At 46.9% G+C, this 21,978-nt stretch overlaps 1 protein-coding gene across 2 annotated transcripts in view; it reads right to left on the bottom strand.

Annotated features, from left to right (window-relative positions):
* Positions 1-13,517: 13,517 nt before the first annotated feature.
* smarcc1 (SWI/SNF related, matrix associated, actin dependent regulator of chromatin subfamily c member 1) overlaps positions 13,518-21,978 on the bottom strand; it is a 111,313-nt gene continuing 102,852 nt past the window's right edge. For both annotated transcript variants that reach the window (XM_062984595.1, XM_062984594.1), the window contains exons 27-28: positions 16,686-16,898; positions 13,518-15,462 (exon numbers count right to left, since the gene is read on the bottom strand). In XM_062984595.1, coding sequence (XP_062840665.1) covers positions 15,371-15,462; positions 16,686-16,898 — 305 coding nt within the window. In that variant the 3' untranslated portion in view covers positions 13,518-15,370. The remainder of the gene's footprint in view (positions 15,463-16,685; positions 16,899-21,978) is intronic.

The following is a 21,978-nucleotide window of genomic DNA, read 5'->3' as shown; positions in this document are numbered from 1 at the left end:
GAGCGGATTAAAGAGTCCAGAGGGAGAGGGAGACTCAAAGGGTCAAGGGCCCCAAGAACAAGAATCCCCATGAGGAGCGGATTAAAGAGTCCAGAGGGAGAGGGAGACTCAAAGGGTCAAGGGCCCCGAGAACAAGAATCCCAATGAGGAGCGGATTAAAGAGTCCAGAGGGAGAGGGAGACTCAAAGGGTCAAGGGCCCCGAGAACAAGAATCCCGATGAGGAGCGGATTAAAGAGTCCAGAGGGAGAGGAAGACTCAAAGGGTCAAGGGCCCCGAGAACAAGAATCCCGATGAGGAGCGGATTAAAGAGTCCAGAGGGAGAGGGAGACTCAAAGGGTCAAGGGCCCAGAGAACAAGAATCCCGATGAGGAGCGGATTAAAGAGTCCAGAGGGAGAGGGAGACTCAAAGGGTCAAGGGCCCCGAGAACAAGAATCCCAATGAGGAGCGGATTAAAGAGTCCAGAGGGAGAGGGAGACTCAAAGGGTCAAGGGCCCCGAGAACAAGAATCCCGATGAGGAGCGGATTAAAGAGTCCAGAGGGAGAGGGAGACTCAAAGGGTCAAGGGCCCAGAGAACAAGAATCCCGATGAGGAGCGGATTAAAGAGTCCAGAGGGAGAGGGAGACTCAAAGGGTCAAGGACCCCGAGAACAAGAATCCCCATGAGGAGCGGATTAAAGAGTCCAGAGGGAGAGGGAGACTCAAAGGGTCAAGGGCCCCGAGAACAAGAATCCCGATGAGGAGCGGATTAAAGAGTCCAGAGGGAGAGGGAGACTCAAAGGGTCAAGGGCCCCGAGAACAAGAATCCCGATGAGGAGCGGATTAAAGAGTCCAGAGGGAGAGGGAGACTCAAAGGGTCAAGGGCCCCGAGAACAAGAATCCCAATGAGGAGCGGATTAAAGAGTCCAGAGGGAGAGGGAGACTCAAAGGGTCAAGGGCCCCGAGAACAAGAATCCCGATGAGGAGCGGATTAAAGAGTCCAGAGGGAGAGGGAGACTCAAAGGGTCAAGGGCCCAGAGAACAAGAATCCCGATGAGGAGCGGATTAAAGAGTCCAGAGGGAGAGGGAGACTCAAAGGGTCAAGGACCCCGAGAACAAGAATCCCCATGAGGAGCGGATTAAAGAGTCCAGAGGGAGAGGGAGACTCAAAGGGTCAAGGGCCCCGAGAACAAGAATCCCGATGAGGAGCGGATTAAAGAGTCCAGAGGGAGAGGGAGACTCAAAGGGTCAAGGGCCCCGAGAACAAGAATCCCGATGAGGAGCGGATTAAAGAGTCCAGAGGGAGAGGGAGACTCAAAGGGTCAAGGGCCCCGAGAACAAGAATCCCAATGAGGAGCGGATTAAAGAGTCCAGAGGGAGAGGGAGACTCAAAGGGTCAAGGACCCCGAGAACAAGAATCCCCATGAGGAGCGGATTGAAGAGTCCAGAGGGAGAGGGAGACTCAAAGGGTCAAGGGCCCCGAGAACAAGAATCCCGATGAGGAGCGGATTAAAGAGTCCAGAGGGAGAGGGAGACTCAAAGGGTCAAGGGCCCCGAGAACAAGAATCCCCATGAGGAGCGGATTAAAGAGTCCAGAGGGAGAGGGAGACTCAAAGGGTCAAGGGCCCCGAGAACAAGAATCCCAATGAGGAGCGGATTAAAGAGTCCAGAGGGAGAGGGAGACTCAAAGGGTCAAGGGCCCCGAGAACAAGAATCCCGATGAGGAGCGGATTAAAGAGTCCAGAGGGAGAGGGAGACTCAAAGGGTCAAGGGCCCCGAGAACAAGAATCCCGATGAGGAGCGGATTAAAGAGTCCAGAGGGAGAGGGAGACTCAAAGGGTCAAGGGCCCAGAGAACAAGAATCCCCATGAGGAGCGGATTAAAGAGTCCAGAAAGAGAGGGAGACTCAAAGGGTCAAGGGCCCCGAGAACAAGAATCCCCATGAGGAGCGGATTAAAGAGTCCAGAGGGAGAGGGAGACTCAAAGGGTCAAGGGCCCAGAGAACAAGAATCCCGATGAGGAGCGGATTAAAGAGTCCAGAAAGAGAGGGAGACTCAAAGGGTCAAGGGCCCCGAGAACAAGAATCCCCATGAGGAGCGGATTAAAGAGTCCAGAGGGAGAGGGAGACTCAAAGGGTCAAGGGCCCCGAGAACAAGAATCCCGATGAGGAGCGGATTAAAGAGTCCAGAGGGAGAGGGAGACTCAAAGGGTCAAGGACCCCGAGAACAAGAATCCCCATGAGGAGCGGATTGAAGAGTCCAGAGGGAGAGGGAGACTCAAAGGGTCAAGGGCCCCGAGAACAAGAATCCCGATGAGGAGCGGATTAAAGAGTCCAGAGGGAGAGGGAGACTCAAAGGGTCAAGGGCCCCGAGAACAAGAATCCCGATGAGGAGCGGATTAAAGAGTCCAGAGGGAGAGGGAGACTCAAAGGGTCAAGGACCCCGAGAACAAGAATCCCCATGAGGAGCGGATTAAAGAGTCCAGAGGGAGAGGGAGACTCAAAGGGTCAAGGGCCCCGAGAACAAGAATCCCCATGAGGAGCGGATTAAAGAGTCCAGAGGGAGAGGGAGACTCAAAGGGTCAAGGGCCCCGAGAACAAGAATCCCCATGAGGAGCGGATTAAAGAGTCCAGAGGGAGAGGGAGACTCAAAGGGTCAAGGGCCCAGAGAACAAGAATCCCGATGAGGAGCGGATTAAAGAGTCCAGAGGGAGAGGGAGACTCAAAGGGTCAAGGGCCCCGAGAACAAGAATCCCCATGAGGAGCGGATTAAAGAGTCCAGAGGGAGAGGGAGACTCAAAGGGTCAAGGGCCCCGAGAACAAGAATCCCGATGAGGAGCGGATTAAAGAGTCCAGAGGGAGAGGGAGACTCAAAGGGTCAAGGGCCCCGAGAACAAGAATCCCGATGAGGAGCGGATTAAAGAGTCCAGAGGGAGAGGGAGACTCAAAGGGTCAAGGGCCCAGAGAACAAGAATCCCGATGAGGAGCGGATTAAAGAGTCCAGAGGGAGAGGGAGACTCAAAGGGTCAAGGGCCCAGAGAACAAGAATCCCGATGAGGAGCGGATTAAAGAGTCCAGAGGGAGAGGGAGACTCAAAGGGTCAAGGGCCCAGAGAACAAGAATCCCGATGAGGAGCGGATTAAAGAGCTGCTGGGCAGGTTTAGCCTCCAGAAGAGAATCATAGAATCCTAGAGCTGGGGCCATCCAATCCAGCCCCATTCTGCACAAAAGCAGGAGAATTGCATTCATAGAATCATAGAATCGTAGAGTTGGAAGAGACCTCATGGGCCATCCAGTCCAACCCCTTTCTGCCAAGAAGCAGGAAATCGCATTCAAAGCACCCCCGACAGATGGCCATCCAGCCTCTGCTTAAAAGCCTCCAAAGAAGGAGCCTCCACCACAGTCCGGGGCAGAGAGTTCCACTGCTGAACAGCCCTTCTCACAGTGAGGAAGTTCTTCCTGAGGTTCAGGTGGAATCTCCTTCCTTTCCTGTAGTTTGAAGCCATTGTTCCCTTGTGTCCTAGTCTGCAGGGCAGCAGAAAACAAGCTCCCTCCCTCCTCCCTATGACTTCCCTTCACGTATTTGTACATGACTATCATGTCTCCTCTCAGCCTTCTCTTCTGCAGGCTAAACATGCCCAGCTCTTTCAGCCGCTCCTCATAGGGCTTGTTCTCCAGACCCTTCATCATTTTACTCGCCCTCCTCTGGACGCTTTCCAGCTTGTCAACATCTCCCTTCAACTGTGGTGCCCAAAATTGGACACAGTGTGATTCCAGGTGTGGTCTGACCAAGGCAGAAGAGAATAAGGGGGAGCAGGACTTCCCTGGATCTAGACGCTATTCCCCTCTTGATGCAGGACAGAATCCCATTGGCTTTTTTAGCTGCGGCATCACATTGCTGGCTCATGTTTAACTTGTTGTCCACGAGGACTCCAAGGTCTTTTTCACATGTACTTCTGTCCAGCCAGGCCTTGTCCCCCATTATGTCTGTTTGCATTTCCTTTTTTCTGCCCAAGTGGAGTCTCCTGCCTTTGTCCCTGTTGAGGTTCATTGTGTTAGTTTCATCCCATCATCTCTCCCGTCTGTGAAGATCGTTTCGAACTCTGCTCCTGTCTTCTGAAGTCTTGGCTCTTCCTCCCCATTTGGTCCCATCTGCAAACTTGATGATCCTGCCTTCTAGTTCTAGTCCATCTAAGACATTAATCAAGATCCTGGATAGAACTGGACCCAGGACGGGACCCTGCTGTTGGCATTCCACTCATGACTTCTTTAAGGATGAAGAAGGCACATTGGGGAGAATCACCCGTTGGGTTCATTCACTTAACTCAGGGGTCCCCAAACTAAGGCCCGGGGGCTGGATGCGGCCCTCCAAGGTAATTTACCAGGCCCCCGCCTCATTTACAATATAATATTTTTATATCCATTTTAATAATATAATATATTGTATATACATATACTATTGATAATAATATTATCATTTTATACAATACAATACTAACAATAATATCATATAATAATATTAATTATATGTTATATATTACATATAACATTACAGTATAGTGGTATAGTTCAATATAGTAATATATAATGCTAATATTGTGCTATGCTAATAATATAATATATTGTATGTACATATACTATTGATAATAATATTATCATTTTATACAATACAATACTAACAATAATATCATATAATAATATTAATTATATGTTATATATTACATATAACATTACAGTATAGTGGTATAGTTCAATATAGTAATATATAACGCTAATATTGTGCTATGCTAATAATATAATATATTGTATGTACATATACTATTGATAATAATATTATCATTTTATACAATACAATACTAACAATAATATCATATAATAATATTAATTATATGTTATATATTACATATAACATTACAGTATAGTGGTATAGTTCAATATAGTAATATATAACGCTAATATTGTGCTATGCTAATAATATAATATATTGTATGTACATATACTATTGATAATAATATTATCATTTTATACAATACAATACTAACAATAATATCATATAATAATATTAATTATATGTTATATATTACATATAACATTACAGTATAGTGGTATAGTTCAATATAGTAATATATAACGCTAATATTGTGCTATGCTAATAATATAATATATTGTATGTACATATACTATTGATAATAATATTATCATTTTATACAATACAATACTAACAATAATATCATATAATAATATTAATTATATGTTATATATTACATATAACATTACAGTATAGTGGTATAGTTCAATATAGTAATATATAATGCTAATATTGTGCTATGCTAATAATATAATATATTGTATGTACATACAGCTGATCTGAGTTCCCTTCGGGGTGAGAAGGGTGGGATATAAATGTAGTAAATAAATGTAGTAAATGAATAAATAAATAATTTTGGACTTAGGCTCACCCAAAGTCTGAAATGACTTGAAGACACACAACAACAACAACAACAACCATCCTAAATAACCTGACTATCTCATTGGCCAAAAGCAGGCCCACACTTCCTATTGAAATCCTGATAGGTTTATGTTGGTTAAAATTATTTTCATTTTTAAATATTGTATTGTTCTTCCATTGTTGTTGTTGTTTTGCACTACAAATAAGACATGTGCAGTGTGCATAGGAATTTGTTCGTTTTTCCCCCCAAATGATAATTCGGCCCCTCAACAGTCTGAAGGATTGTGGACCGGCCCTTTGCTTAAAAAGTTTGAGGACCCCTGACTTAACTGATCACAGGTCCAGCTCAGCACAGTCTTGCCTGGCCCACATTGGACTAGTTTGCTTGCCAGGAGGTCATGAGGGACCTTGTCGAAGGAAGGAAGGAAGGAAGGAAGGAAGGAAGGAAGGAAGGAAGGAAGGAAGGAAGGAAGGAAGGAAGGAAGGAAGGAAGGAAGGAAGGAAGGAAGGAAGGAAGGACGGCCGGCCTTCCTGACATCCAGACAAGCTCCATACACAGCCTTCCCTGCATCAACACTGCTTGTGACCCAATAAAAAAGAGATCAGATGACTCTGGCATGACTTGTTTTTAATAAATCCGTGTTGACTATTAGCAATGACCACGTTCCTTTGTAAGTGTTTGCAGTGGATGACCATCCAGCTTCCACTCAAAGGCCTCCAGAGAAGGAAGGAGGCTCCTCCAGGAGATCACACAAGACCAACGTGTGGGGTCAAGACGGATTGCGTTGTTAATGGGGAAGAACTGGGTGCCAAATGGGATGGAAGTCTCATAGGATCCTAGAGCTGGGAGCAACACAAAGGGCCACCTTCTCCAACCCCCTTCTTCGTCATTTCCAGGCAGGAAGGCACAGCCTAAGCCCACCCAGCAGATAGCCATCTAGCCTATACTTAAAGTCTTCAAGAGAAGGAGGCTCCATCGGCTTCTAAGACCCAAGGGCCAGGTGTCCCACTGCCACGGAATCACAGGATTCCAGAGTCAGAAGGGACCCCATTGAGCCCTCCCAACAGATGGCCATCCAACCTCTGCTGAAAGATCTCCAGAGAAGGAGCCTCCACCACACATAATACTCCATTGTTGAACAGCTTGAGACATCAGGAGGTTCTTCCTCATGTTTCAGTGGAATCTCTTTTCCTTCCATTTGAATCCATCAGAGAACAAGCCTTTCTCCTTCCTCCTCCATGGGACATCTTCTCCAATATCTAAACATGGCTCTCAACCTTCTCTTGTCCAAACTAAACATCCCCAGTTCCTTAAGCCTCTCCTCAAAAGGATTTCATAGTTTCCAGGTCTTTGGGCACGGATCCCAATAACATTTTTGACACCAGGTTCGCTGGGCATTGGGAAGGCTGGAAGCTTGGTCCTTGCAAGTCCTCCATTGCAGTTCCATGGTTAACATCTGCTGGTGGTCACCATAAGGTTGCCCTGGAGGACACACAGGAGGACTTACCAATGATCTCAGCATTGGTAGGTCCTCCTGTGTGAGACTAGTCAACGCCAGCCAAGAATTGGCCATAGAGTCCAACTGGAGGACCAAGAAACCCTAGAGAGAAATGTTCTCCAGGCATTTGTCAATCTCCCAGCACAATGACATGGTCAACATCGGCTATTGATAAGAGTCCTGCAGGAGCACCAAGAGATTCCTCGAGGGAGCCATTTCTGAGGCATTTGTAAATACTCCAGTATGATTCTAGGGTAAATATCTGCTGGTGGTTGACCTTATTGAGAGACATGCTCCAGGACCTTGAGATCCCTAGAAGGAACATTTATCTGTGCATTCGCTGGACCTCTAGTGTGGTTCTATGATCAATGTGGACCAGAGGTTGACCATCACCATAGGCAATCCCTGGTAGCACATGAGTCTGATTGCCTTCTTGGCGGTGGGTCCGGAAGTGACTCTAGAGACCTATTCTGGATCTGCATGGTCTTTCTTCCGCAGTGAGGACATCGATTTCCAGATGGATGACAGTCCCAACAAAGGTTGGCTTGATGCGCCTTCTTCCTCTTGACACGTTTCTCCCTTTCGCCCTCCATTCGTGCTTCTTTGAATTCCACAGCACTCTTGGTCACAGCTGACCTCCAATTGGAATGCTCGAGGGTCAGGTGTCATGATCTCCAATCTTTGACATCTCCGGTCGGCTGACAAAGAACAGATGCCAGCCATAAAACGGGCCAGCCATAAAACCTCAATTACCCTCTGGTATGTGAGAGCCCCTATATAAATGGGCTAAAGAGAAGGTTCTGGTATTCTGTACAAATTGTTGGGTTCTCTTCTCCCAGTTGTGCTGTGGGTAGGTCTTCCACCAGAAGAAAGCACCAAGACACACGCTGGTAGATTCCAACAGGTTTTATTGTACAGAATACCAGAACCTTCTCTTTAGCCCATTTATATAGGGGCTCTCACATACCAGAGGGTAATTGAGGTTTTATGGCTGGCATCTGTTCTTTGTCAGCCGACCGGAGATGTCAAAGATTGGAGATCAAGACACCAGGGCTTCCCAGTTCTCTCTCAGTGTCGATGCCACAGTTTTTAAGTCTGCATTTAAGCCCATCTTTCCATCTCTTCCTTGTCCACCAACATTACTTTTTTCCGTTCTTGAGTTGGGAGTAGAGTAACTGCCTTGGGAGATAGTGACTGGACATTTGGACAACGTGGCAATTCGTTGATGGTGTAGGATCATCACTTCAGTGCTAGTGGTCTTTGTTTCTTCCAGCACGCTGACATTTGTCTGCCTGTCTTTCCAAGAGATTTGCAGGATTTTTCAGAGGCAACATTGGTGGAATCGTTCCAGAAGTTGAGAGTGATGATTGTAGATGGTCCATGTTTTGTGGGCATATAACAGGGTTGGGAAGACAATAGCTTTACGGTCTCCCTACGAATGTCCCAGTCTCTGTGGGTACCTGTGCTACAGCCAATGACCGTGGCAATGGGGCCACTCAACCCCTGCTGTGTGTTGCCACACAACCAACCGCTTCCCTGCTGCGTGTCTTCTCTGCCCAAACACGTAATAAGCAGGTCAGGGTGATTATTTTCTGTGAATCTGGGGCAGCCGCTGCCTTCATGCTCCCGGATTGGACTTGCACGGCTTCCTTGTGCCAGTTGGTTTGGGCCCCAAGAAGGGAGACATAGGGCAGAGTAGGGGCTTGCTATGGACACGTGGAGACTCTTGTAGGACTCACTGGAGGGCTTGTTGGTCCAAATATATGAATAGAATTGGCATCAGGAGGGACTGAGGTGAAGCTGAGGGAGGAGAAGCCCATACAGTGGACAACATGGTCTGAAGAGACAGCCGCAGGAGGACATTCTCATGCAGGAGAGACTTTGGATGAGAAGATACAGGAGGTCCCAAGTTATGCACAAGAGAGGTCCTGTAGGTACATGGTTGGACAGCTCTCACAAATGGATGAATAAACAAACGGATGGACCACTCTCATGAAGGAGAGACATTGGATGAGAAGATACAGGAGGTCCCAAGTTATGCACAAGAGAGGTTCTGTAGGTACATGGTTGGACAGCTCTCACAAATGGATGAACAAAGAGATGGATCATGCTCATGCAGGAGAGCCATTGGATGAGAAGATACAGGAGGCTCCAAGTTACGCACAAGAGAGGTTCTGGAGGTACATTGTTGGACAGCTCTCACAAATGGATGAAACAACAAATGGATGGACCATTCTCATGCAGGAGAGACCTTGGATGAGAAGATACAGGAGGTCCCACGTTATGAACAAGAGAGGTTCTGTAGGTACATGGTTGGACAGCTCTCACAAATGGATGAATAGACAAACGGATGGACCATTCTCATGCAGGAGAGACCTTGGATGAGAAGATACAGGAGGTCCCACGTTATGAACAAGAGAGGTTCTGTAGGTACATGGTTGGACAGCTCTCACAAATGGATGAATAGACAAACGGATGGACCATTCTCATGAAGGAGAGACCTTGGATGAGAAGATACAGGAGGTCCCACGTTATGAAGAAGAGAGGTTCTGTAGGTACATGGTTGGACAGCTCTCACAAATGGATGAATAGACAGATGGACCATTCTCATGCAGGAGAGCCATTGGATGAGAGGATACAGGTGGTCCTCAAATTATGAAGTTTCTGTAGGTACATTGTTGGTGTGCTCTCAGAAATTGATGAATGGATGAACAGATGGATCACAAGAGTTGAAAGGGATCTCCAGAGGCCATCCAGCCAGAAGGAAGACAGTTTGGTCCTCCAGTCCCAGCAGATGACCATCTACTGGAAGACCTCCATAGAAGGAGACTCCATCACACATGTTGCATTGTTGGAACAGCTTTAGTGATCAAGAGGTTCTTCCAAAAGTTTACGCAGAATCTCCTTTCTTGCAATTTGAATCCATGGGGTTGAGCTGGATGGCCTTTGGGGGGTCCCTTCCGACTCTATGATTTTATATTAATATTTGGATTTCCTTCTTCCAGGGAGAAGCTTGCCATTGAAGTAGCATCTTCGGGGCTGGTGAGGCAGGTGCTGCATTACTGGGCAGCGGAAGCTTGCATCTGGCACAATGGGCGGTGTTGTTCCCGGGCCGCTGAAGGCTCTGAATACCCAATTGGGGGAGATCCCCCTCCCCACACCAATTACCGCATCCCCTTCCTCCGTCTCAAAGGCCCATTCATTGTCCAGCGCACCCACCCGGGTCTGGCTCATTCACAGCCCAAGGATTACTTCCGTCCGTCCGGGAGACGAGGTGCTCGGCATCTTAATGACCGAAACCAAGGAGGGAACCCAGAACCAGAGCGAGGCATGTGCTCCTCCTTGGCTTCATCTCAGCCAGAAAGGTTGGGTTTCCACATAAGAGATGCTCAGCTTGTGCTCTCAGACTTGTAGGAACATCTCAAGAGCCATCAAGGTTTACCGCAGGCATGGGCCAACTTAGGCCCTCCCTCCAGGTGTTTTGGACTTCAACTCCCACCATTCCTAACAGCCGGTAGGCTGTTAGGAATGGTGGGAGTTGAAGTCCAAAACACCTGGAGGGAGGGCCCAAGTTGGCCCATGCCTTCCTGACCCCTTTCTTCCATAAGTCTTGGAAGATCTTGGAAGATCTCCCAAGTCTTGGAAGATCTCCAAGATGGTGAGGCAACCCGCCCCCAAGGTGGTCAAGAGGCTCTTGGAAATGTCTGGAAAGAATCCGATTTCTGGGAATCCTCAGAATAGGAACGGACCTCCATGTGCCATCAAATACAACCCCTGTCATTCAGGAATCCAAGTTGGAAGAGACTTCAAGGGCCATACGTGCGAAGCCCATTCAGACAGGAAGAACCATCCAAGCTCTCGGCAGATGGCCATCCAGCCTTTGCTTAAGAGTGAAGGAGACTCCACTGGACTCCCAGAAAGCAGCCTATCCCACTTTTGAGTAACTCTGACCATCAGGAAGATCTTCCTCATGTTCAGGTGCAATCCGTTTTCCTGTCATTTGAACGCATGGCTCAATTGGGTCCTGGTCACAGCAGCACCAGTAGTTTTGGGTATAGGGACAGCAGCAGTAGTTTTGGGTATAGGGACAGCATCAGTAGTTTTGGTTATAGGGACAGCAGTAGTAGTTTTGGTTATAGGGACAGCAGCAGTAGTTTTGGGTATAGGGGCATCTAAAAACCTGGCTCTTCCAGTGTGCCTTCAATCACTGATCACATATATAACTCCTCAGTTTATGGCCATTTTCGGGCCCGATGTATTGTTTTCTCACCCTTATTTGAAAATAATTCTCTCCATTTACTCCACCTCCGAATTCTCCCATGACACGACAGCACTTTATTATCTACCTCATCATATTTTAATTATGCTCTCCTCATATTACCGCCCAGTCTTTTATTATTTTGTTATATGCTCTTATTTGGTCAGTTTTACTTATGATTGTACTGTTGTCTTACATGGTATAATTTTAATGTTGATGATGCCTGTTTTTGTTCTGAATTATATTTTTTTCTGGTTGTATTATGGAAATTTGGGCTTGACCCTATGTTAGCCACCCCGAGTACTTGTGGGGAGATGGTGGCGGTATACAAAATAAAATTTATTATCATCATCATAATCATCATAATCTCAGCCCCATATAGATGTGGGATTTGCCCACAGGAAGGCAACAGAACCTGAAGCCATTGGCCCAGGGTCTTGGTCATAGGAAGAGTGCCAAAATGGGGCAGGCATTCTTCCATACTATTCTCAATGGGTTAAACACTTGTGCTGGCTGGACTTCTGACCTGAAAGTTGGGTTGCTGACCTGAAGGTTGCCAGTTCAAAATTCATGAGATTGGGTGAGCTCCTGTCTGTCAAATCTAGCTTGTGGGGACATGACACTGGCTATATGTACTGCCTAAAAGTGTCTAAAAATTTCTAGAAGAATCCGAACCTGACTGCGCAGGCGCAGAAATACTATACGTGTGAATTTCACAGGTGACCACACTGGAGAATCTTCCCCGCAGGGTGGAAACACATCTGGGCTTTGCAGACGGCCAATTTTAAACTGGAAGCGACTTATAGTACGTTCTCAAGTTGTTCTGACACGAAAAGGAGAATGGGATGGAGTAATATTCCTGAATGGGGTTGGACTGGATGGCCCTTAGAGTCTCTTCCTTGGGGGTCTCTTCTAACTCTTAAGAGTCTCTAAAAAGACATGCAAGTGAGACATTTCCAAGAGGCCCTTCTGAGTTGGAAGAGACCCCAAGGGGCACCCAACCCACCCGACCCCATTCTGCCATTCAGGACATATACAATCCAGGTGTTCCTAATAGACATCTATCCTATCCAGCCTCTGCTTGAAAACCTCTGGAGCAGGAGACTCCAATGCGCAGGTGCATGGTTGGAAAGGGGGACTTCAATGTGGAGATACGAAAAGATGACCCAAGCTAGGCTAAAGTTAGAAAGCTCAATTTGGCAGCACCAGACAAAATGAAAAGGAGCAACAGCTCTAACACAAAAGTATCCAAGTCTGATATTTGGTTCCAATGTATATAGGCTTCAGAGATACATAGTCAATGAAAATATCTTCCAAACAAAATAAACAGACGGTTGGTCATGTTGCTGTATACTGGAATGAAGAAAATAATGATGGAGCACCGCTCTCAAGAAAGTCTTCGCAAGTAAAGTCCAAATAAAGTCCCAAGTCTACAGGGGTTCCCGGGTATTTTTGTACCCTGTTTCGGGGAGAAAATCTCCTTCTTTAGGAGTTGGTATACTCAGCAACAATGAACTTATATCTAAAACAAAACATAGAATAACAAGTATTTTACCAGCAGTATTAACAGAAGTAAAGGTAACCCATATAACAGTTATATACTTACATAGTGCCTGACTGCTTACACAGCCTATATACATTGGAACCAATATCAGACTTGGATAACTTTTGTGTTAGAGCTGTTGCTCCTTTTCATTTTGTCTGGTACTGCCAAATTGAGCTTTGTACGGGGAACTTTAATGATATTATATTTTCTTTGTACATAGACCATCTTGTGTTTGTGTAGATACTTTACAACTATTCTGGGATTTTGTATAGTAAAGTTAGAAAGCAACAACCCGAACCTCACAACCTCTGAGGATGCCTGCCGTAGATGTGGGCGAAACGTTAGAAGGGAATACTTCTGGGACATGGCCATACAGCCTGGAAAACACACAACTCTGTGGTCCTGGCCATGAAAGCCTTTGACAACACATTAAACCCAAAGTTAGTTCCTTTGGTCCCTTTTTTTTGGGATGCCAGTGTCCTTTGCAGCTTGCCCCCGGCACCCAAGCAACTGGGGGAGCAACCCTTCTGCAGACCTCCCTGTGACCTTCTGCATTGTGTGGGGCTGTGTGTGTGCATGCTTTGTGTCTGGTGGGGAGAGGACACAATAGGGCAGGGCAGGGGGAAGCTCTTCTGCACAATAGGAAAGGAGACCATGCGGCAGATTGGGCCCCTTGTTTACTCCTCTGTCCCTTTGTGCTGAGCCCAGACACCCCAATTCCTCCCCAGAATCTAACCCCCCCCCCCAGACCTCCCCCTCTCCTTAGCCATAGAGACACACATCACGTGCTTAAGTTGTTCTTTAAAAAAAAGAAAAACACCCGCATGTTTTATTTCACAAAATTGAGTGGCTGTTTTGCAGGAACAACTAAAGGTGTTTGCTTTAAAAAATCCTTCCCCCTCCCTCCCCTCCCCAAACAACAACTAAAAAGTCGTCTTTTCTCCCCTCCCGGCGCGGAAAGACAATCCTGTTAACAATTCATAGTAGGCTGCAAGACAGAATCAACAGTAGAGTAAAAAAGGAGGAGGGGGAGAAAAAACAAAGGACGAGCTCTCCATCTGAGAACTTGGCGCATCTGAAGTGGATCGTACTAAAAACAACCTGAGGTTATGAGTATCGAGAGGACTGAGCGGAGCCGTGTGTGCCCCACGGTGCCAGGTGCCCCACGGAGGGTGAAGGGATGGAAGGGGAGAAGGGGGAAGGGGCTTCAGAGGGGAGACCCCAACCCACAGCCAGAGGGGGGCTTCTCTATTGGGATTTCTCTGCTCTCTGAGGTGGGAAAAAGAGCAAACCATGGGAGCTGCTCAGAAACCCAAACACATGGAAGAACATTGCTTGCGCTCCCCATCCCCAGGCAGCCTGAGATCGTTTTTGGGAGGCCCTAAAGGCAGCGCAGGCAAGGATGTGTGATGGAAAGGTGCCGCAGGTGCAAAGCATAGCCTGTGCTCTTGCTCCTGAGCATGGCAGATGCAAGGACCCCCACCCCTGCACACCCCCTTCTCCCCGGAAGGAAGAGCACATGAGCTATGATCTGACTCCAGGTGAGCCCGTCCTGGAATGGTTCTACCTGGAAGGGAATGCAAGCCCAGAGATGGTGGTCCCAGCCCAAGGAGAAGTCTTTGCACAAGAACTCCTCCAATGCTTGGATGAAGACAGAAGAGGGAGAAAGACCAGCCAGTGAATAAAGAGGAAACTCCCCGGCAAAGACAGAGCAACAGGTCCTCAAATGGGCAACTTTATCTCCTACAAAGGCCATGACTTAGATGCAACTGTTTTACTTGTTCATCGATAGCTGGAATGTGTTGTGAGCAAGTGAGGACGTGTGAGAATGAACACGGAAGGAAGACAAGACTCTGGTTCCCTTGGCTCCCATGGGGGCCCTTCCGGAAAGGAAGAAGCAACTAGGCTTTGCAGAATCAGCCCTTCACAATGTTTGCAAGCCATGGTTTTGAGAGCCAGCAAGACACACAGGACCTGCTCCACTATGATCCCATAACGACTCACTTTCCCATTTGGAAAGGAGCAGCATGAGGAAAGGAGGGTAGAGAGGGCAGAAGAGGACATGGTTTTGAGTCCTGGATGTGAAAGACCACAGAGATGGGGAGGAGAAAGAGAACAAGGCACACCTTCTCCGGCCAGAGAAGAATGGGAATGGATCACTCTCCTTTTGAGGGTCTACCCCAAAGCAATATTTCCATTGAGTAACTTGGTGAGGTGGTTGTGGAGGCCCAGGTGGGCATTCCTCAGGACCAAGGGGTGTGTGATGCTGGGGAAGCCCCTCTTTCTCCTCTGCACCCTGACCCACCTCTATATTGATGCTTCAACTCACCCTGAAAGGGGCAGACCATTGTGCCCACCCTTCCCTCTTGGGGAAAAGAGGGAGATAATGTTGCAAAGCCCCCAGGGAAGCAATGCCAGGTCTGGGGTGCATTTGTTTTGTTCTTGGCAGGAGGGCGAGATGCAAGATGTTACAGCTGCCCCGTCTCCAAACGGAGAAGAGCATCAAGCCTTGGGTGAGTGGCATGTGGAGCGGAAGAGAAGCCATGGGAAGGAAGGGGCAGGAAAAGGAGGGAGGGAGGTGGCTGGGTGGCTTTTTGGTTGCTACTGGCACTGCTTGGAGAGGCTCCTTGTCGCTGGTCCGGTCAGGGGGCCGCAGAGGCCACTGGGGCTGCAGCAGGAGGTGGAGTGGCCCCGTCAGCTGGAGGAGGAGGAGGCTGCTGGGCTGGAGGCGGATCTGCGGAGGAAGACAGCAAGTGTAGAATTAAAACAGGCCGCTCACGAGGGCTTTTCTCACTTACTCTGGATTTGCTTTCCTGCAAGACAGGGATGAGCAACGGTGGCTTTTCAGTGGGACAAGAGAACCATTTTTTGGGACAGGGCATACATTGTGATTGCAGAAATGCCACCGGCACTTTTTCACTTCCCTTGATGCTTGCCCGTCTTTTCCCAGCCATCATTCAAAATTAACTTCAAATTTGTTCAGAGGGGGAATTAATTTTGCCTTCCTCTCAGATGGTGTGATTTGCCCAAGGTCACCCAGTGGGATTTTATGGGCAACCAAGGATTTGAAACCTAGTCCCCAGAATTGTTGTTCAATGACCAACCACTAAACCACGAGAATTGTCGTTCAATGCGCCAACCATTAAACTATGATGCCTCTCTATTCATATATTGTATGTGAATATGCTCTCAAGTAACCTGTTGACTTATGGCAACCTTATGGATTTCACAGGATTTTCTTAGGCAAAGAATTCTCAGAGGTGGTTTTCCCAGTTCATTCCTCCAAAATAGAACTTAACAACACCTGGTGGTCTCCCATCCAAGTACTAACCAGGACTGATCCTGCTTAATTACCAAGATCAGGTGGTACCTGGCGCCTCTAGGATATTTAGACAGGATAGAAGAAAGGAAGGGAGCAAGCTTGTTTCCTGCTGCCCTGGAGACTAGGATGAGGAACAACAGCTTCAAACTACAGGAAAGGAGATTCCACCTGAATATCAGGAAGAACTTTTTAACTGTGTGAGAGAGTTGTTCAACAGTGGAACTCTCTGCCTCAGGGTGCGGTAGAGGCTCCTTCTTTAGAGACTTTTAAGCAGTAGCTTTAAAAGGAAGGAGGAAAAACTGGGCAGCGTAGAAGTAAAAGAGAGGGATATCTTTGAACAAGATTGTGGAACAGGGCATGGGCAAACTTGGGCCCTGCCTCCAGGTGTTTTGGACTTCAACTCCCACAATTCCTAACAGCAGCTGTTAGGAATTGTGAGTGTTGAAGTCCAAAACACCTGGAGGGAGGGCCCAAGTTTGCCCATGCCTGAACTATGGCATGGAAGGTGAAGGGGCTGGAAAGTGATGTCCTCCACTGACCCCAAGTGTGTTTTAGGACGGGAGACCTGTGCCTTTATGGCACTGGGTCATGTCCTGTGGTGGGACAACCCACAAGGCCTACACACTGACACTTACACAGGCCGTTTGGGGAGGCCATGGCTCCTCGAGGCCCTGCCACGTTTCCGGCTGCCGTCCCAGAAGCAGAGCTGGCTGTGCTGGTGTTGCTGGAGCTGCTGGTGGTGGTGGTGGTGGCAGGGTGGGTGCTGGAGGCTCCGGCGGTGGCGCTGGGCATGATCCGTCCCGGCAGGGGCTGCCCGGCCATCATGGAGCTCGGCCCAAGGATTTGACCTGTGAGAGGCAAAGAGGGAGGAGGTCACTGTATGGACATTGCAAACCGAGAGGGGTAATGGTTGGAGAAGGCTGTGCAGTGGAGGAGAGATAAAATGTGTACGGAGTGTAGACAGAGTGTAGACAGGGCTGTTGTCCTACTCTTTATATCAGGCATGGGCAAACCTCGGCCCTCCCTCCAGGTGTTTGGACTTCAACTCCCACAATTCCTAACAACCGGTAGGGAGTTGCCCGAAACAAAGGTTTACAAACCCAGGGTTCTTTGTTGAGACTTTCCCAAGGACACAAGTATCTTACTCATTACTACAGAGACTTTTCTTAAAACACATTTCTTTCTCATTGTTTATCAACCAATTATAAGACAACATGGAAGAGTGAAGATATAACTCTTGACAATTTGAACTACGTCCACAAGGAGTATACAAATTACCAACGGGACTTAAATACTATACATACGAGTGAAGACTAAAACTCTGATTATATATATAATAATCTCTGTTAGAAGAAAAACTGCACTATTGAGTATTGTACCATTATATATCTTTGCTCAGCTATTCATTTCTAGATTAAATTGACTTATATGTTTAAGAATTGTAGAACACTATTGTGTATAACAGTTGACAACTTGTTGTTTTGCTATTTGGTATTTGTTATAGATATCAGTGTTGCTTGGATAAACACCTTGAGCTACATAGATATTGGAAATAGATGGAAACAAGCAGCAAATAATGCCCCATATGTCCCAAATTGCTCTATATACAAGCATTGATGCTTCGTCACTTCCAGCATGCAAGAAAGATGAGGAGAAGAGAAGAAACGCCAGAAGTAATCAAACAAAATTCATTTCATTAAGTTTATCCCACCTTTTTCCCACAACACTTGGCCAGCAAGGAGTTCTTGTTGGAAGCATCTTGTGAGAATCAGGCCCACAGCTCCATTAATATTATTCAATTTTCGTTGGAGGCAGAGAACGAAAAACTTTGGCAGGAGCAACCCATATATTTCAATGCACTGGCCCTTCTCCTGGCTCTGTCCCAGTAATGTGGACAGAGGCAGTAAAATCCTCGCCTTCCCTTGGCACGGCAGCCCTTGCACCTTGGCCCTTCCGTAGCCCAGGAAATCTATTAAAAAGGCGTTCAGGTGCCGCGGAGAGAAGTCAAGCCAAGGAAATGTGGAGGGAAGGAAGCAGACAGGGCGGGAGGCGCGTGCCAAGCCACCGACTGCCAATCCAAACACCCACTTACGGTCTGCTGCGGCGAGAGTTTTATTCATATCTCGTGAGCACCAAATACTATTTCTCTTTCCCCGCACAGAGAGGAAACGAGCCTCCTCTGGAGACGCAAAAGCCAGAAGCCTGGGAGAAAGCCTCATATACAAAACAAGTGGGATTCATAGAATCATAGAGTTAAAAGAGACCTCACGGGCCATCCAGTCCAACCCCATTCTGCCAAGAAGCAACCAGGCTTTGAAGCTGCAAGGCCATTCAATGCTAATCATGGTAGCCAATTGCAACATTCACACTTGCCTCCAACAGATAAGAGTTCTTTCTCCCACCCTGGACACCATTCCACAAATAAACTTTCCTTGTCTAATTTCCAACAGGCCTCACAACCTCTGTGGATGCCTGCCATAGATGCGGGTGAAATGTCAGGAGAGAATGCTTCTGGGATATGGCCAGACAGCCCGGAAAACTCACAGCAACACAGAAAAAACTTTTCGATTCCCCATTTTCAATGCAGTCGTGGAAAGAGAGCTCTGCTTGCATTTCAGCAGCAGCAATTCTTCTGCTTCCCCCCCCCCCCCCCAAAACTCTTCTCTTATCCTCTTATCACCCAAATCTTTCAAATCGCAGGAGTCCGCACAGATTAAAGGGGAGCAGGTGGGGTTTTCATGCCCCTTTGTGGATCCAGTCTCCCCGCGTTCCGGCTTCTGTCAAAGGGACTGCGAATTCGGCAAAAGTCTGAAGGCAGCTGCAGAACCACAGCAGGCAACGGGCAATTTGCATGATTTATTCCGAGAGAGCAAAACGGGCTCCTGGGTTGGGGAATACATCTATCTTACGCCTGTCTATCTGCAGATAAGCAGACAGAGATATAAGCGCGACATACTTAGCCTTTGCACGTAAATGCTTCCTTGCCTGCACAACGGGGTTCAGCAAATGCCATTTCCAGCATGGGCTGACCCCACAAAAGGCCTCCATCTCTGCTATCTGCATTGAGGAAAGGACAAGCTGGCAAGCTGAAGGTTTCATAGTATATTTTTTTCCCTACGATATCAAGAGACTGGGAATTGGCTGTTGACCTACACATCTAGATGCCAGAGATGCATAGAGTTGGAAGGGACCTCATGGACCAGGGGTCCTCAAACTTTTGAAGCCGAGGGCCGGTCCACAATCCTTCAGACTGTTGAGGGGCTGGATTATCATTTGAAAAAAATACAAACAAATTCCGATGCACACTGCACATGTCTTATTTGTAGTGCAAAAACAACAACAACAACAACAACAACAACAATGAAAGAACAATACAATATTTAAAAATAAAAACAATTTTAACCAACATACATTTATCAGGATTTCAATGGGAAGTGTGGTCCTGCTTCGGGCCAATGAGATAGTCAAGTTAATTAGGGTTGTTGTTGTTGTTGTTGTGTGCCTTCAAGTCATTTCAGACTTTGGGTGAGCCCATGTCTAAAATTTATTTATTTATTATTTACTGCATTTATTTACTACATTTGTATCACATCCTTCTCACCCCAAAGGGAACTCAGAGTGGCTTACAAATTATATGTACATACAATATATTATATTATTAGCATAGCACAATATTAGCATTATATATTACTATATTGCACTATACCACTATACTGTGATATTATTAGTAATATAGTAGTAAGAGTATATAGGGGACAGTTTACTAATCTGTAATCAGTTTTTGTTTCAGATTATAAAGATAGCCAAATAACCAATAGAGATTGGAGATACTTGTTATTAAGCATAAGCCAAATGCAATGTCATGAATTACTCAAATATTGTATTCCATCATTCCACTGTAACTTGATCCTAGCCAATGGTTTGTTGACCGAAATAAAGGCTACTGACTGACTGACTGAGAGTAATATTATATTTAATATAGAATATGTAATTAATATTATTATATGGTATTATTATTGTATTGTATTACATTACATTATAATATTATTATCAATATTATATGTATATAGAATATATTATATTATAAAACTGAGGGCGTGGGCCAGGTAAATGACCTCGGAGGGCCGCATCCGGCCCCCGGGCCTTAGTTTGGGGACCCCTGTCATGGACCATGGGCCAACTTGGGCCTTCCGTCAAGGTGTTTTGGACTTCAACTCCCACCATTCCTCACAGTCTCAGGCCCTTTCCTTTTCTTAAAAGGAAGGGGTCTGAGGCTGTGAGGAATGGTGGGAGTTGGAGTCCAAAACACCTGGAGGGAGGGCCAAAGTTGGACCATGACTATTGTAGCACAGCAAGCAGCAGAGGATTTTTCTGGCATTTCAGAGAATTAGTGGATTGACGGGTTTCAAAGTGAGGGATTGAAGAGAATTGCAGGCAGGTGAGTCCGATGTTTTGGATTCCTCTACTTGTTCCCAGGCAACAGGGGAGAATGGGAGAAATTCAAGTTCAAGTTCCCTTGTGAAGCAGCCTTGGGCTAATGAGGAGTTTTCTCGGGAAACTAGATTAGGCCTGAGAACGAAAGGAGCGAAAAATAGATAAACGGGGATATTCTAACAATGGCCTCATCTGTACTGCCATTTTACCCAGTTTGCACTGCATTGTAACAGTCAATGTAGACCAGGGCATGGACCAACTTGGGCCTTCCAGAGGTTTTGGACTCCAACTCCCACTATTCCTCACAGCCTCAGGACCTTTCCTTTTCCCCCTCAGCCGCTTAAGGAAGGGGCCTGAGGCTGTGAGGAATGGTAGGAGTTGAAGTCCAAAACACCTTGCTGATGACACTCCACTCATCACTTCTTTCCAGGATGAAGAGCAAGCATCCACCTCACCGTTGTTTTGCCTAGCCCACATTTGACTAATTTGTTTGCCAGCCTTCCTGAAATCCAGTTACGTTCCATCCACAGCATTCTCTGCATCTACCCAGCTTGTAACTCTATTGAAAAAAGAGATCAGATGAGTCTGACATGACTTGTTTTTGTATGTAAGGGCTCCTATTCTGTCTGGATACTGTCCAGAAATGCATTTCTTTCCCTAAATAAAGTGAGATTGTTGATTCACCTGCAAGGCCTGCACATTGTTCCTGGTGGGGCTGGGACCAACCAATCCATTTCGACTGCCATGGAAGAGCGCAAATGTTTCTCAACAAAACCAGGGCAAAGATACGGTCCTCCTCCTCAACGGGACATCCTCTCCAATATCTGAACCTGACTCTCACGTCCCCTTCTCTCAACCTTCTCTTCTCCAAACAAAGCATTCTCACAGGGTTGTTGTGTGTTTTCCGGGCTGTCTGGCCATGTTCAAGAAGTATTCTCTCCTGATGTTTTGCCCACATCTATGGCAGGCATCCTCACAGATTGTGAGACATCCTTACGTTCCCTAGACCGCTTCTCAGAGGGATTTATGGCTTCCTTCTGGACCTTTGATTATTATTTTCATCACCCTTCTCTGGACATGTTTTGACTTGTCCTTCTTGTACTGCTTTACCCAGAACTGGTTACAGGGCTGTGATTCCAGGTGAGGTCTGCGCAAAGCAGAAGAAGAGAGTGCGACTAGGACTTCCCTTGATCTGGACACTGCTACGTATTGATGCGATCCGTTGTTGTGAGCCTTCAAGTCATTTCTGTTTTAGGGAGGTTCTCGTGGCAAGGTTTTTTGCTCAGAGCAGGGGTTGCCTTTACAGGTTTTCCACTGTCTTTCTTTTAGGCTGAGAGAAAGTGCCTTGTCCAGGGTCTCACCATGGGTTTCTATGCCTGAGTGGGGTTTCCAGTCTCCTAGTCCAGCACACAAACCGTTACCCTATACTGGCTCTCATGTTGATAGGATCTGAGGGGCTTGCCTCTGCCTTCCTTTGAGGCCAAGAGAGTGTCT

Source organism: Anolis carolinensis, chromosome 6 (assembly GCF_035594765.1).
Source record: "Anolis carolinensis isolate JA03-04 chromosome 6, rAnoCar3.1.pri, whole genome shotgun sequence".
Classification (NCBI taxonomy): Eukaryota; Metazoa; Chordata; class Lepidosauria; order Squamata; family Dactyloidae; genus Anolis; species Anolis carolinensis.
Note: the sequence above shows the minus strand (reverse complement) of the source record. Positions and strands in the feature narration are given on the sequence as shown.